This window comes from Elaeis guineensis, chromosome 11 (assembly GCF_000442705.2).
Source record: "Elaeis guineensis isolate ETL-2024a chromosome 11, EG11, whole genome shotgun sequence".
Lineage (NCBI taxonomy): Eukaryota > Viridiplantae > Streptophyta > Magnoliopsida > Arecales > Arecaceae > Elaeis > Elaeis guineensis.
In genome coordinates, this window is record NC_026003.2 from 99,436,037 (window position 1) to 99,452,306 (window position 16,270).

General features: G+C 32.8%; 1 protein-coding gene across 1 annotated transcript in view; it reads left to right on the plus strand.

Moving 5' to 3' along the window:
* Positions 1-11,504: 11,504 nt before the first annotated feature.
* The window catches only part of LOC105053587 (uncharacterized), a 36,320-nt gene continuing 31,554 nt past the window's right edge, over positions 11,505-16,270 (plus strand). The window contains exons 1-2 of the mRNA XM_010934812.4: positions 11,505-11,875; positions 14,467-14,525. Of these exons, the coding sequence (XP_010933114.1) occupies positions 11,716-11,875; positions 14,467-14,525 (219 nt within the window). The 5' untranslated portion in view covers positions 11,505-11,715. The remainder of the gene's footprint in view (positions 11,876-14,466; positions 14,526-16,270) is intronic.

A 16,270-nucleotide genomic window follows, 5' to 3' on the forward strand; every position in this document is an offset into this window, starting at 1 on the left:
CCAAACCCCCACCCCTCCCAACCAAATACCTCCTCGATTCTGATTTCAATACCGATCATGAACCAAACGCTTCGGGGATTTGGTCATTCCGTTTCTGATTCCAAGCCATTCCGATTTCTATTCTCATTCTGATTTTGATTGCAAACCAAACACCCATCAAATATTCTCATTAAAAATATAAGGGGACGTTTGGTTCCTAACCGAAATCGAAATGGGAATGAAAATCGGAATGGTCAAATCCTCCAAAATATTTGGTTCGTGATCAGAATCAAAATCGGAATTGGAATGAAAATTTGAATCCATAGAAGAGAGTAGGGATTGAGTTCTATATGGATTGAGTCATTTTCATTCCATCCTAAAATCGGAATCGGAATAGGACTCCTTCCAACTAAATGGTTGGAATAGAAGTCATCCATTTTAATTTCAGACCTCTACTTCTCTCAATTAAATATTTTTTAATTTTTTTTATAAATAAAATATTTTTTCATAAATGCACTTCCAAATAGCATCCCTGAACTTAAATGGAAGGTTTGCAAATGGAAAGCACGTGGCCAAAATTAAATATTTAAATCATTTTTGTATTTATTATTCATTTGGGAGTTACTCATCTTTCTTTCTTCAAAAACTACTACAAAACACGTTGACCATACGTGCTACGAGTCTAATGATTGAACTTGAACCTGTGACAACAAGAAGGAAAAGGGGCAAAAAAAAAAAAAAAAAAAACTCCCGATGGACCAGAAAATCTAAAGATATTTTTTTATATTTTATCTAAATACTTAAGCTAAAAACAATTTCAGTTCCTTCCACCCCAAAAAAAAAAAAAAAAAAAAAAAAGGATATAGGAGGCTTATGCTTAAAGTGACATCGCCTAATCATGTCTTTACTTCACTTTGCATGCATTCGGTATTACTGCTTACACGGAACAGTAAAAGAAAATCAAAATCCTCGTTAACCAAAAAAAATCCAGTCATTAGCTGTTGGCTCCTCTGTTTACCAAAAAAAAAAAAAAAAAATCATTATAATCCCCTGCCAGAGCCAGCTAAGGCCAGTCCACCATGGCCATTACAACGGCCAGCGGCGATTTCGGACGGAACCGTTGTTCGAGTACTTTATTTAAATAATTTTTAAAAAAAATTATTTATAAAAATAATTTAATTTTTAATTTATTTATTAAAGTGATACAAATTATATAAAATATCATTCAAAATAATATTTTATGATGGCCATGTCATCACCTTTTTCGACTCTTTTTTTACGTGGACGTCAAATAAAAAAATTAAAATCACCATTTGAAATGGTATTTTTTAATTTGAAATGACGTTTCCAAAAACACCATTTCAAATGGAGAGTTTAATTATTAATTTTTTTAAAAAATAAAAAAATTTAAAAAATAAAAATTATAATTTTAAATTTATTAAAAAATAAAAATTATAATTTTGATTCAAATAAAAATCAACATTTCAAATTAGTATCCTCATTTCAAATTATCTTTTTAAAAAAATATATGAAAAAAATTGATGTAAAAAAATAAAAAATATCATAAAAAAAATTGAAAAAAAAATAAAAATTATAATTCTAAATTTTAAGAAAATAAAAAATTTTAATTTTAATTCAAATAAAAATCATCATTTCAAATTACAATCTCCTTTTTAAATTAATTTTTTTAAAAAAATATCATAAAAAAAATGAGAAAAAAATAAAAATTATAATTTTAAATTTTTAAAAATAAAAATTTTAATTTTAATTTAAATAAAAAATATCATTTCAAATTATTTTCTTCATTTCAAATTAATTTTTTTAAAAAAATATAACAAAAAAATCTTTAAAAATTAAAAAAATAAAAAAATACCATAAAAAATGAAAAAAATGAGAAAAAAATAAAAATTATAATTTTAAATTTAAAAAAATAAAAATTCTAAATTTAATTTAAATAAAAAAATTATTTCAAATTACTAAATTAATTTAAAATTAATTTTTTAAAAAATATTCCAAACAAAGGAAAAATTACCTAAAAAAATACCAAAAAGGGTAAAAATGGAAGAAAATTAAAATTATAATTTTAAATATTAAAAAAATTAAAATTTTAATTTGAATTCCAAAAAAATTAAAAAAATAAAAAATGCCATAAAAAATGAATAAAAGGGGAAAAATGAGAAAAAAATAAAAATTATAATTATAAATTTTAAAAAAAATTAACTTTAATTCAAATAAAAATTATCATTTCAAATTACTATCTCCATTTTAAATTAATTTTTTATTAAAAAATCACATAAAAATAACTAAAAAAATAAAAAAATTAAAAATATCATTAAAAAAAGGAAAAAAATAAAAAATTGAAATAAAAATACCAAAGAGAATGGCGTCAAAAACCCCATTCCTTTTGGCATTTTTCTAGCTTAAGATCGAAAAAAAAAACCCTCTCTCTTCTCCGACATCTCCCTCTTCTCTGCGTCTTCCTTCTCCTCTCCGGTGGCACGGAGGCGAGCTCCCGACGGCGGTGAGCTCCCTCTTCTCTCTGTCCTCTTCCTCTCTCTCTCCCTCTTCCTCTCTCTCTCTCTCCCTCTTTTTTCTTGGCCCGCCGGCGACAAACGGTCGGCGGGCCGTCTGTCATCGGTGGGCCCGTGCGCCGCCCCATGTGGTTGGTTCGTCGGTGGGTGGGCGGCGGCCGCCCCGCCCCTCCCATTCCCTTGGCCGACCACCCTCTGTCTTTCCTCTTCCTCTCTCTCTCCCTCTTCCTTCCCTCTTCCTCTCTCTCTCCCTCTTTTTCCTTGGCCCATCAACGACAGTCGGCCGGCGGCAGTCCTATGTGCCCCCCCATTTCGTTGGTCCGCTGGTGGGCCGGCGGCGGCCGCCCCGCCCCACCCCTTCCCTTCCCTTCCCTTAGCCGGCCGCCCCGCCCTGCCCCTTCCCTTCCCTTAGCCAATCGCCCCGCCCCATCCCCACCCGCGGCGGCCCCTCCCCAGCGGCAGCCCCGGCGGCGGGCCCCCGACGGTGGCCTCGCGACGACCCCGCGGCGGCCCCCCATCCGGCAGGCCTCAGCGGCGGCCCTGCGGCGTCCCCCCGACGACAAGCCCATGGCGGGCCCCGACGGCGGCCCCGCGGCGGCCCCCCAATGGCTGGCCCCATGGCGGGGCCCCGACGGCGGCCCCCCGGTGGCAGGCCCCGATGGTGGCCCCCCGACGGGGCCCGTGCGGTCCTGCGGCGCCATTCTATTTCGATCTTTTTATTTTTATCTAATTATTTTTTATTTTATATTTTTGTCTCATTAGATTCGAATTTGTTTTAAAATTCGATTCGATCCTAATTTAAAAATTTTAAAATATATTATATTTCATAAAAATGTAGACCTACCAGTTGACCAATGTAGGATATTCTACGATATCCATATAAAATATATATTTGATTATATATTTTTATACGGGTACCGTAAAATATATACATTAGTCAATTGATTGTCCAGTTTGGACTGTTTCGGAATTGCATTTAATTCTATAAGTAATTACATTATTCGAACGATATGCAGAGGGTTCGAGAGAAATTTTGGACAGTATTTTTCTTTAGTTCTCCTCACACATTTTCAGTCGTGTGGGGAGAACTAAGAAAAAATACTGTCAAAATTTTTTCGGTCCCTGTTGCATATCGTTTGATTAATATAATTAACCTATAGAATTAATGTAATTCCTGAATGAGATAGGATCTATCTGTATCTATTTGTTGATGATATGATGCATTTATCATATAAATCTTTTGAAATGATAAAATAATTAGTAATACTAAATTTTTTGATTTTGTCATAGATTTCTCTAAGAAAATGGCCAGTACTTGAGTTCGTATACTATTGTATTATGATGACATGATACAGAATGATGAAACTGGTGTGCAGTACAGTCACCCTGCAAACTGGATGATTAGAGTATCTTCATCATTATCACGTCAAAAATTATTGAATCATTTATACAGCAGTATTCCTATAGACAAAGAAAAATATGAAATAAAATTAAAATGAAAATCTCCTAATTTGTCGGGATAGTTAATGCAGAGCAAGTATATCTTAGTTCCAATTAATGACGATGAAGATGTCGAAGAAATGCAGATATTTCTTTTGAAATATTTAGAATGTCGATTTTTGGAATTATATATTGAAAAAGAAGATGTACCGAGCTTTGGATATTATAGTCGGCTTTTAACTCAAGCGGACAATATTGTTGGGCCTTCCTCATCTTTCGTAACTCCTATGGTGCAAACCGATAGTGTTGAGACCATATTTGCAGAATAACATTCTACTACTGCCGGTCCTAGTTGTCCAATTATTCAAAGTCCTATGGTGACTTCTCCCGTGTCTTCTGCTATGGTGACTTCTCCTTTGTTAGAAGTAGTGGTAAGTACGGGAGACGATACTCATATAGGAAACGATGACTGGATAGTCGGTGGAATAAATTCTGATAATCTAGGCTTTGAGTCAGATGAAAGTGAAAATGAAGACTATTGGATGGATGAGGACAGTAGCAGTAATGATGATGATGGTGAAGATGAGAATGATGATGAAGATGTTCAGCCTAATATTAATGTAGGAGAACCTCAATCTCGTTTGCACGAACCCTCACAATTTTTTAATGATATAAATTTAGATGATGGTGGTTGTATTAGTACTGGTCGAAGATTGAACTCTGACTATCAGTTTTAGAACTCCATGATGACTGAATTTTCAAAAGGTCTAATGTTTGAGAGTAAAGATTATGTAAAGAGAGCTGTTGATCTTTATCACATTATGAAGCATCGGACATACAATGTAGTTCAGTCACATTCAAAATTATGGTCCGTACGATGCGCATCATCAGATAATGTTCAAAATTATAAATGGAGGCTTCGTGCTGCATTGTTGAAAAAATATGGATATTTTTAAATCACAAAATATGAGGGTCCTCACACTTGTTTGTTTACGGGATTAAGTCGAGACCACAAACATGTCAGTGGAAAGATGATTAGCACACTAGTCTGACATATTGTTGAGAAAGATCCTAGTGTTAAAGTTGAAGCTATTGTGGCAATCGTTAATGATCAATTTCAATATACAGTGTCATACAGGAAAGCATGGTGTGGAAAGTAGAAGGCATTAGTTGATATTTATGGAGAATGAGAGCTGTCTTATGCTAAATTACCCTATTATATGGCTGCACTTCAACATGCAAATTCTAGTACAGTTATTTGTACAGTTATTTCATAGAATTTTTTTCAAACTACGAATTCAAATATCTGAGTTTTAAATTATATTTTCTGGGCTTTCAAACCATTCATTCAAGGTTTTACGCACTGCCATCCTGTAATCAGCATTGATGGCACGTACTTATATGGAAAGTTTAAATGTAAGATGTTAATTGTAACAGAAATTGATGTAGAGAATGGATATTTTCATTAGTATATGCAATTATGAATGAGGAGACGACTGTAAGTTGGAGTTGGTTTTTTTCCAGCTCAGAACACATATCGTCAAAGATAGAAATGGAATATGCTTAATTTCTGACAGGTATCCTGGTATATTAAATACCATCGCAGATAAGTCTATTGGATGGAGTCTACCACGTGCCCATCATCGATACTGCTTAAGATATATCTGCAGTAATTTCAACACTCATTTTAAAAATATGCAGCTGAAGCAGTATGGCAAGCAGGAAGCACTCATCAAGTTTGCAAGTTCAACTTTATCATAGGTAGGACAGAACAGTGAATGAAGAGGCTTGGAGCTGGTTGTCTGAGTTAAAAAAGGAGAAGTGGATATTGGCACATAATGATGGCTTACGCTACGGTGTCTTAACTACAAATTTTTTAGAGATTTTTAACAGTATTTTACGAGGAGCTAGAAATATGTCAATTACAGCTTGTGTTCAAATGACATTTTACCGTTTTGTGAAATACTTCAATACGAGGCATGTCTAAGTCTTGAGATATGTAGAGAAGAATCCAAATAATCTTTTTACTCCTCATGTTACAATTAAGATTGTTGAAAATCAAGTTAAAACTAACCAGCACTGAGTAACAGCATTCAACCTTCAAAGAGGCATATATGAAGTGCTTATGAGGAGAGCAAGCGTAGGATTACGAAGTGGAGAAAATTTTCATACTGTTACTTTAGCTGAAAGAAAATATTCTTGTAAAAAGTGAAGCATGTACAAATATCCATGTTCACACATTTTAGCTATGTGTCAAAAAATTACAGTACATTTTAGTGGGTTTGTGGATGATGTATATACAATTACAGTATATATGAATGCTTGGAGCGACGACTTTAATCCATTACCACATGAAGATTATTGAATGCATACACGTATATTCAAATATATTCCTGATCATCATCATTTAAGACCCAAGTAGAAAGGTAGATCAAAGTCAACAAGACTACGAAATGAGATGGATGATAGGTAAATAAGAAGTAAGAACCACTGTGGCATTTGTAAGGAACAGGATCATGACCGTCGTCGCTGTCCTAGGATACTTCAACACACTTTAACTTCAAGCAGTGGAAGAAATTAAAGGCTCCAAAGATGTATTTTCATCATTATTTTATGTATTTCTGTGAGATTGTATTTGAATATACGTGTTTAATATCCAAAGATGAACAGAATTGTGTGTTTAAGTTGTATTGTGTGACAATATTATGTTTAAAATATATTTCTCATAAAATAAATGACTATCATATTTCTTATTTTTTAATATACTTATGATAATATCATTATTTTAGATTCATTAGCGTATTATGGCTTACAATCTACGACATCTCGGTCCTCAAGACAACAGTATTCTTACATTGCAGGAGCATCATCGATCACAGAATATTTTAGATGGCGGCATAAGCATTCCAATCCTACTCTTACTATTTAAATTTTTTTTTGAAAAGTTATATATGTTATCTAATTATTACATCTTATTGCAGGAGTCCAGACACCTTCGTCTACGATAATCCGATGCTGACTTCTGGAGGATAGAGGACATCCCACATAGAGTGCTGGATTATTTACGATATCTTGAATTCTATGGAGTATATCGGATTGATCGTATACAGATGGACGTTGGTCTTATTACTGCTTTGTTTGAGAGATGACGTTCACAGACACACATGTTTCATCTTCCATTTGGTGAGGCGACCATCACTTTACAGGATGTCAACATCCTTACTGGACTACCAGTTGATGGCGATCCAGTTATCGAAGTTGATCCCACGCTTATCATTCCGAAGTGGCAGGCTTTGTGCTTGTGATTGCTAGGGTTTGACTCCGACACCCAGTTTTTCGATCATTCATGACTCAGGATTGAGTATTTGGATGATCGTTATCGATATTTTCATATTGAGGATGATGCACCAGAGAAGATGGTGCAGCAGTATGTTAGGGGTCAGGTGCTGCGGTTGTTAGGTGGTATCCTGTTATCCGATACTTCATCGAATAAGATGAAGTTGATGTTTTTGCCATTATTAGAGGATTTAGACTTCGCTCGTAGACTCAGTTGGGGCAGTGCAGTACTAGCTTGCCTGTACAGAGCTATGTATCGGAGTTCTTATGCTGATTAGAGCGAGATTGATGGTTATCTTGTATTATTACAGATATGTGAATTAAAAATTTTTATATTTAATATTCAATTATAGTTCACATTGGATATATCATGTATGATTTTTTTGAAATTTGCAGATTTGGGTATGGGAGCGTATGCCGACTATCAGTCTATTACGATGATAGTTGCTTGAGATGCTATCAGAGCAGCATGATCCTGATGTTCCATTCAGACTAGACGGACCATTGGAATATAGGTATAAAAATATTACTTTTTTAACTTGAAACTTACTATTTTAAATCCGATAAAATTTATTTAACATGAGTAGATTGTGAAATAGATGGAACATTGCATTCAACGTTCATCACGTATCGACGAGAGTGGCACGAGTTTATAGGTGCCAGTTGGATACATTAGTTAATATATATAGATGGATAAATTTAATTTTTTTATAAATATCATTTTACAGTATTTATAATCTATTAAAATTTTAGCTTACTAATTTTTTTTATTTTAACTCTATCAGTTTTTGTGGGAGCCATATACAGATGAGATATTGGCTATATTGCCGCAGATGTGTACAGTTGGACATGACATATGGACTGCTAGGTTGCCATTTATTTATTTTGATGTGGTAGAGTGGCATCTTTCCGATCGTGTCCTGCAGCAGTTTGATCAGATTCAGGACATTCCAAAGCAATTTGATACCAGCCAGGGACTTCATCGTATTGATTGATGAGGGAGAGCTCGTATTGACTGGCGTATCAGACATGCAGAGTACATCGATATTTGAGATGCACGTCAAGATCATATGTCATGGTGATCCCATTTTGAGAGGCCGTTCATATACCGAGGACTATATGGTTTGGTTTTTTAGCATTATAGTGCGAGTCATTGGACAGTCTCAGTATGCAGTTTTCAGATACGAGGGCAAGAGTTCTGCTGTGCGTCTTTTGATAAGACTATAAAAATTAGTTTATGTTATTTGTGTTATATTTTTATTTTATATTTTACCATATATTGACTGTTTTATTTTTATTATGTAGACTGATTCTATGTCGGGTCTTGTGTTGGACGCTAGTCGTGCTTTATCTACGACTGATGAGGACGAACGGATTCGGATACTACGTGAGATAGAGAGAACAAGTTTCGAAATATTGATGGCGATTGGTGTTGACCCATATAGCTGTGCACCTTTGTATGGAGCAGCCGATGCGCCAGATATGAGACATACGCCGTCACCATATGTTCCATATATGCCATCACCGCATATTCCGCAGATGTCATCACTAGATGCTGCACAGATGCAACCGGCTTTTGATCCACAGATGATAGCGCATTCTTCTTCCTACATCCCCAAGATGACATCATCGGATACCAGTTGGCCGTATGAGTATGACACTTTCTTTTCAGGCCCATCCGTGTATCCAGATGAGAGGGTTGAGGGGGTCGCTCAGTCCATAGATGATCCAACAGCATCAGTTATTCCTGAGCAGCATGACCAGCAGATCTCCAATAATATAGGGGAGGAGCCATCACAGCAGGAGCAGGAGCAGCCGTTGAGGACCTTCCTGAGAAGGTCCAAGCAACCACGGGCACCACGACGTTCTTGTGGGATTTAATATTTTTTAGATTTGTACTTAGTATTTTTGAAACTTTTATTGTACTATTTTTTGTACACTTGATATTTTTATTCTATTTTATATTATTATTTATTAATTTTATTTTATATTATTTAATTTTAAGTGATCGAATATTATGCTTTATGGATATGGATACACATACTCTTATGTGTCTTAGAACATTAGGAGAAAAAGTTATGCTAATAGGACTATAGAAATTATAACGTAAATAATAATAATATATCGAATAATTTAATTATATTTTTTAAAATATATAAAAGTAAGCTAAATCAGATAAGTCGGTGGGGAATCATCAAAGTTCAAGCTGATTTTTCGATATATGAGATGAATCGGACCGCACTGGTACATCTCGATCTGGTACAGACACAAACAGCTACGTACGGTGCAGTATGGATCGATATAGGATGGTAAGGTTTCGGTATAATTTTAAATTTAAAATTATAATTTTTATTTTTTTTCTCATTTTTTTATTTTTTTAATGGTATTTTTTATTTTTTTAATTTTTTAAGATATAATTTTTTGAGAAATTTTTTAAAAAAATTAATTTTAAAAGGAGATTGTAATTTAAAATGATTATTTTTATTTGAATTAAAATTATTTTTTTAAAATTTAAAATTATAATTTTTATTTTTTTCTTATTTTTTCTTATTTTATTTCTTATTTTATTTTTTTAAAATTTTAAGGTATTTTTTTGGGATATTTTTTTAACAAAATTAATTTTAAAAGGGGACTGTAATTTGAAATGATAATTTTTATTTGAATTAAAATTAAAATTTTTATTTTCTTAAAATTTATAATTATAATTTTTATTTTTTCAATTCAATTCTTTTCTCTTTTTTCTTTTTTTGATGTTTTTTATTTTTTTCCACCATTTTTTTAGATATTTTTTAAAAAAATAATTTGAAATGGGGATAATAATTTGAAATAATATTTTTTATTTGAATTAAAGTTAATTTTTTTTAAAATTTAAATTTATAATTTATATTTTTTTAACATTTTTTCCCTTTTTTCACTTTTTTATGGCTTTTTTTATTTTATTTTTATTTTTTAATTCAAATTAAAATTTTAGTTTTTTTTATAATTTAAAATTTTAATTTTTTATTTTAATAATTTTTTTCTATTTTTATTATATTTTTTAGATATTTTTTTCCTTTGTTTGGAATATTTTTTAAAAAAATTAATTTGAAATGAAGAAAGTAATTTGAAATGATGTTTTTTATTTAAATTAAAATTAAAAATTTTATTTTTTTAAATTTAAAATTATAATTTTTATTTTTTTCTTTTTTTTATTTTTTTATTTTTTATGATATTTTTTATTTTTTAACTTTTTAAGATATATTTTTTTTGAAATATTTTTTAAAAAAATTAATTTGAAATGGGAAAATTAATTTGAAATGATGTTTTTTATTTGAATTAAAATTAAAATTTTTATTTTTTTAATTTAAAATTATAATTTTTATTTTTTTCTCATTTCTTCTTTTTTATGGTATTTTTTATTTTTTTAATTTTTTAAGATTTTTTGGGATATTTTTTTAAAAAAATTAATTTGAAATGGGAAAAATAATTTGAAATGATATTTTTTATTTAATTTTAAATTTTTATTTTTTTAAATTATAAATTATAAATTTTATTTTTTTCTCATTTTTTTTCTTTTTTTATCTTATTTTTTAAAAAATTAATTTGAAAAGGAGATTGTAATTTGAAATGATGATTTTTATTGAAATTAAAATTGAAATTTTTATTTTTTTAAAATTTAGAATTATAATTTTTATTTTTTTCAATTCTTTTTTATGATATTTTTTATTTTTTTTACACCAATTTTTTTCAGATATTTTTTTGAAAAGATAATTTGAAATGAGGATATTAATTTGAAATGATGATTTTTATTTGAATCAAAATTATAATTTTTATTTTTTTAAAAATTTAAAATTATAATTATAATTTTTTATTTTTTTTTTTTTTTTTAAAAAATTAATAATTAAACTCATCATTTCAAATAGTATTTTCAAAAATGATATTTCAAATGACGTTTTAGAGTGATTTTATTTTATTTTTCATCATCTACATAGAAAAAAAATGAAAAAGGATGGTGATATGGCTATCATAGAACGTCATTTTGAATGACGTTTTATGCTGTTTGGATCATTTTGATGAATACATTAAAATTTTAATTATTTTAAAAAATTATTTAGATAAAACACTCCCCGTTGTTCTAACTGCGTCGCTAAAAGTAAAAAGCACGCCTCAGTTTGGTAAAGTGCACCCGTCTCCGTGGTCCTTAGCGTAGTTTTATCTGAGAACACAACAAATAGAGAAGGCAGGAGCCTTGAACCAGAAGTCCGCACCTTGGTGCCGGACATTCCATCGGTACTCGCGCGAGATCCAAGGGAATATCTATCTTGGTACCTTTCTGCCTTTTGCTCCTCTGCTTCGTCGCCTTCGCCTCCTTGGAATCCTCCGAGACCAAAAGGAGGAGAATAAAGGGGGCACAAATTCCTTTCCTTTTCCTTCTTCTTTTCCGCAGTCGATGGCCGCATCGGGTCTCTCCCTTTTGTTGATCCTTTGCTCGTGGTCTCTAATGGCGGGCTCCGCCGCGTGCCAGGGGCCGCCGGGGCTCAGCTACGTCGTCTCGAGCTACTCGCGCGGCGAGACCTGGCTCAGGCCCTACGCCTGGAGTTACTTGCGAGGTAGGTGGGGGCGGTTTTACTCGGTTTCTGTTTGGGAAAATCTTTGGGTGTTTCTTGTTCTGATCCTGGTTTGGTTGTTTGAGATAAAAAATCGGATTTTGATGACTTTTTGGTCACCAAGATAGAATTTTGATGTTTTTTTTTTGGGTGGGGGATATAAAGATCAAATTTTGATGTCTTTTTTGGTATAAATATTGTGGGTCTATTGTTGGCATTTGTAACCGAGGTGCTTGTAAACCTGTTTGAGGATGTAAATTTTGATTTTTTTTTTTGGCTCTAATGGCCGGCTACGTCTCATGCCATGGACGCAGCGGCCTAGCTCTGAGCTGTTGAGCTATAGTCGCTGCGAGACTTGGTTCTGGCCATGTCCCTGGAGTTCCAGGAGTGGTGGACATGCACGGTTTTTAGGGTTTTTGGAGGAGAGTCTTTGGATTCCTCCTCTTTCAAACTTGGTGTGGTTTGTTTAAGATAGAAAGATTAAATCTTTTTGGTTTTTTGGGGTATAAGTTTTATGGTTATTTCTCTTATAATTGGTAATCCAGATGCCCAAAATCGATGGAGTGTTTGGTAGTGGGTCGAAAAATTTTGTTCTTGGGTTTTGCAGCGGGATGAGTATTTAATATTGGGTCTCTACACCTTTTTCTTCTGAAGAGCTCTTCTTGATTTATAATTAGGTTGTGTATTTTATTCGAAAATCGCGTTTTGACAAAATTCTGACTGTTTCATCCTCCTGGCAATCTCTTCTGCTCTCATCATTTTTATCTGATTTCAAGAGTGGCTTTTAGTGGAAGTTGTACCGCTTGATGTCTTTTGGAATAAAGAAACCATGCCATCTACTTAATTGAAAGTTTGAGTGTATTTTAGTTCCTTTTCTGGTGATTCTATGTCAAAAATTATCAGCTTTCTAGTGATCAAATTATTGGCTTTTGAGGATGAATTAAAGGTCCACATCAAAATGAATTATTTGTTTGGGCGTTTTATTTTGCTAATGCAGTTGGCATACTTGAAATCCATCAAAGCTCATCACCTAATGTCATTTCATATTTGGGGGGTTGCATTATTTTTCTGTTTGGGAAAGAAACATGATTGTTACTCATATGAGTATTTGTGTGGTTTCTTATACTTCTTCAACTTCCTATAGTTTAGTATTGTTAGGCCTGCTTTTCTGTTTTTGAAATAAACAATTCTTTGCACTTTTTGGAGGGTAACTTGCTTGTTCTGCTATAACCCTCTTTCAACATCATTTTGTGGGTTCGGTGCAAAAGTGAAAACCATACTTTTTGTGTTCACTGAGAAAGAGTTATATCTTCGAATGGTAGTTTGTAGGGGAATGATATATTTTATGATTTTTCTTTGATGATTTGTGAAGAAAATATCTGCTTGTTGATTACAGTGCGATATGGAAGATGAATCAACTTTCCAACTGGAATTAATTTTGGGCTCTGTGATGGAGACAGTTTGATTTCTGTTTTGATTTTTTAGTTTTGTTCATATAATAGATCCTTTCCAAGACCTAAAAACCAAGAAACCTTCATTGCATACTGTTGTATGTCCTTTTGATTCTGAATCCTCAGTTTTATGGGTAGCTATGTCACATAATTCATAATTGTGCCAAAATCTTATCTCTGCATTAAATCTAGTTTTAATAACTTAGGTACAACTATTCATTAATGTTCACCAGGTTTTTGTTTATCTATGAGTTTAAACTTTTTCAGTGAATAAATTGATTTTGGACATCACTTTGTTTAATTCTGCATTTATTTCAAATACTCAAGTATGCATACCAACTGATCCTAGATTATTTTCCCTCTAATCTTACAAAAACTGCCATAGTCTTTCTCCATACTGTTAAAATGTCTGGACTCTGGAATATTGTCAATTACTTGATTTTACTGTCTGCCAATCCATCCCCTGTTCTGTTTACAGTGCAGTTTTCATTGTACATTGATCTGTCACCAGCCTGCTTCATTATTTGTGCAACTACTCTAGAAACCACTTTTTCCTATGCAATGTTGATGCAATTCTTTCTAGAGATCAGTCACTCTGAACCCTGATATCATATTGCCCCTCAAATAGCCCACTCCTCCCTGAGAAAAAAAGAAAAAGGGCATCATCAATGCTAGATGCTTTCTATTTCTGATGTACATGTGTGGAATCCTTTATTGGTAAGGCTTAACACAAGGACCTTGACACCTGTATATGAGTGACTGCAGTGACGGACCTGCATATCTCACATTCAGCATTCAGAAGTCCTTGATAAATCTTTTTCATAGCAATACACATCTCCAATAAAAAATGGACATGCATGTAGGAGAGTTTTCTTGGTTTTTTTATGAGACTATATTGGTCTATACATTACTTCATTGTAAAGACCCCCTTTAGTTTTTTAAGGGATTTGTTAAAAAATTGGAGCCATACTTAATATTTTGAAATAATTTCGTAATGGTTAGTTAATCTGTAGAAAATAATTGATGATGTTTACTGTTATGTGGTGATGGATTTTCTTCAGCATGGATATCTTTAGAGCCTTTTCTTTCCCCAAATTTTATGCTAATATTTTGTTGCACCATATATTTATTACCTTAATGCAGTTGAGCTGCCACCTTGGTTCTCTTCCATGGCCATGACTTTTTTGTCAGATGTGGACATTGTAAGTATGCTTATTAATTAGCTATACAGATTCTTTTTCAGTAACTTCAGAGGTTTGCCTGTTCTTCTACATTATGTAGTCATATTTTTCCATAAGAACAAATTTTTTAATTATGTCAAAGACTTAAAAACCACATATCGTGCCCATGCCATCAATGAATGGTATGATAGTATGTCATGCAGTGTCAGTCATGTATTTGTTCACATGCTAGGGTTCATAGAAGGAAAAAATGGTTCCATGCCAGTCTGCATCTTTTTTATCCTGATCCATCCTGGTTGGCATGAACCAACACGGACCTGATATGGACCATTCTGCATGAGTTATGACTCAGCTATTTGTTATGTCATGCATACACTGGTGCTGGCACCTAAAGTTCTGTTATTGTAGTGACACTAAGCTGACTCCTATGTGGTCATTTCTGTTTAATACCCCTTTCAAATGCGTTAGCATGCTATAATTAGATATCAAATCTGTCATAAGCTGCAGAACTTGGCTCTTTTGTGTGTGTATATATATATAATAGATAGATAGACAGAGATATAGAGATATAGAGATATAGATATAGATATGTATGTATGTATGTATGTATGTATGTCTGTATGTATGTATATTGTTCCTTTGTTATGATATGTCCGAAACTATAATTGAAAACTATCATGCCTATACATTCTTGTCCTAATGTTATTTTTATATATTATAATTAAATCAACAACCTACTTCCTACCATCTGACTGAGTCCTATATTCAGTCAATGGAATAAAGAACTGCTTAAACTATGTAAAATTGATCTGATATGTTAGCAAATGAGAAGTCATATCATTTATGTATGTATTGTGTATATTGTGTATATGTTGCTTGTTTTTTTTTTTTTTAGTTCATTATTTATGGTATTATGACAGGACCTAAAGCCCTAAACCATAAATACTTATTTGTATGGGTTAGTGCCCCAGTGGAAGGTTACGCAATTCTTTTGGCCTGTCTTCCACAAAATGCCTTTTCAGATGTATTTGACATTCTGGCTATTGGATTTTTTCAAAAACCAGGATGATCATCTTTAATTCTTCATCATCATAATTGCTTACATCAGTCATTGAAAAGTTGACATCAATGGCCAGTTGATCTATGTCAAGTTGTTGGAATATGAAATTTTATGAGATATTCCATTCTTCATTTCAAGGCTGCTAAGTTGTTGTTTGGAGCACAAGAAGTCATCTTTCAATATGTTTCTTTCTCCACCTTTACTAGTTGCTACATTTTTCCAGTGACCATGTGGAAGTTGGATCTTTAGAAGGCACAAGGAGGACACAGGAGCGAACTCAGAAAATAAGAACTTTATTAATTTATTGATGAAAACTGAGTAGATATGGGGTATTAATAGGTTCCAAGTCCCTTATATGAAAGGAAAGTCCGGGTTTACTGGATCTCTTAATAATTAATAAAATTATCTACGCCAAGTAATCTTCCGACCAACCATCGATTAAGACAACTAGACAATGATATGCATAACCAAGATCAATGTAAGCTTTTAAAAGTATCTGGATCATTCTATGGCTTGAAGTGATTTGACGGTGCTTGATTTGTGTTTAGAAGGTTTGTCGGTGCTAAACTTCTTGAAGCTTGGATGATATCTTGTTGAAGTTACTGATTGGGTGGCAGTTGTTGTATAATGGCTATAACACCAATGCTCTACTGTTACTTTATCCCTTTATGCTCTTTGGTTTTGAAAACTTTTTAGCTTTATCTGG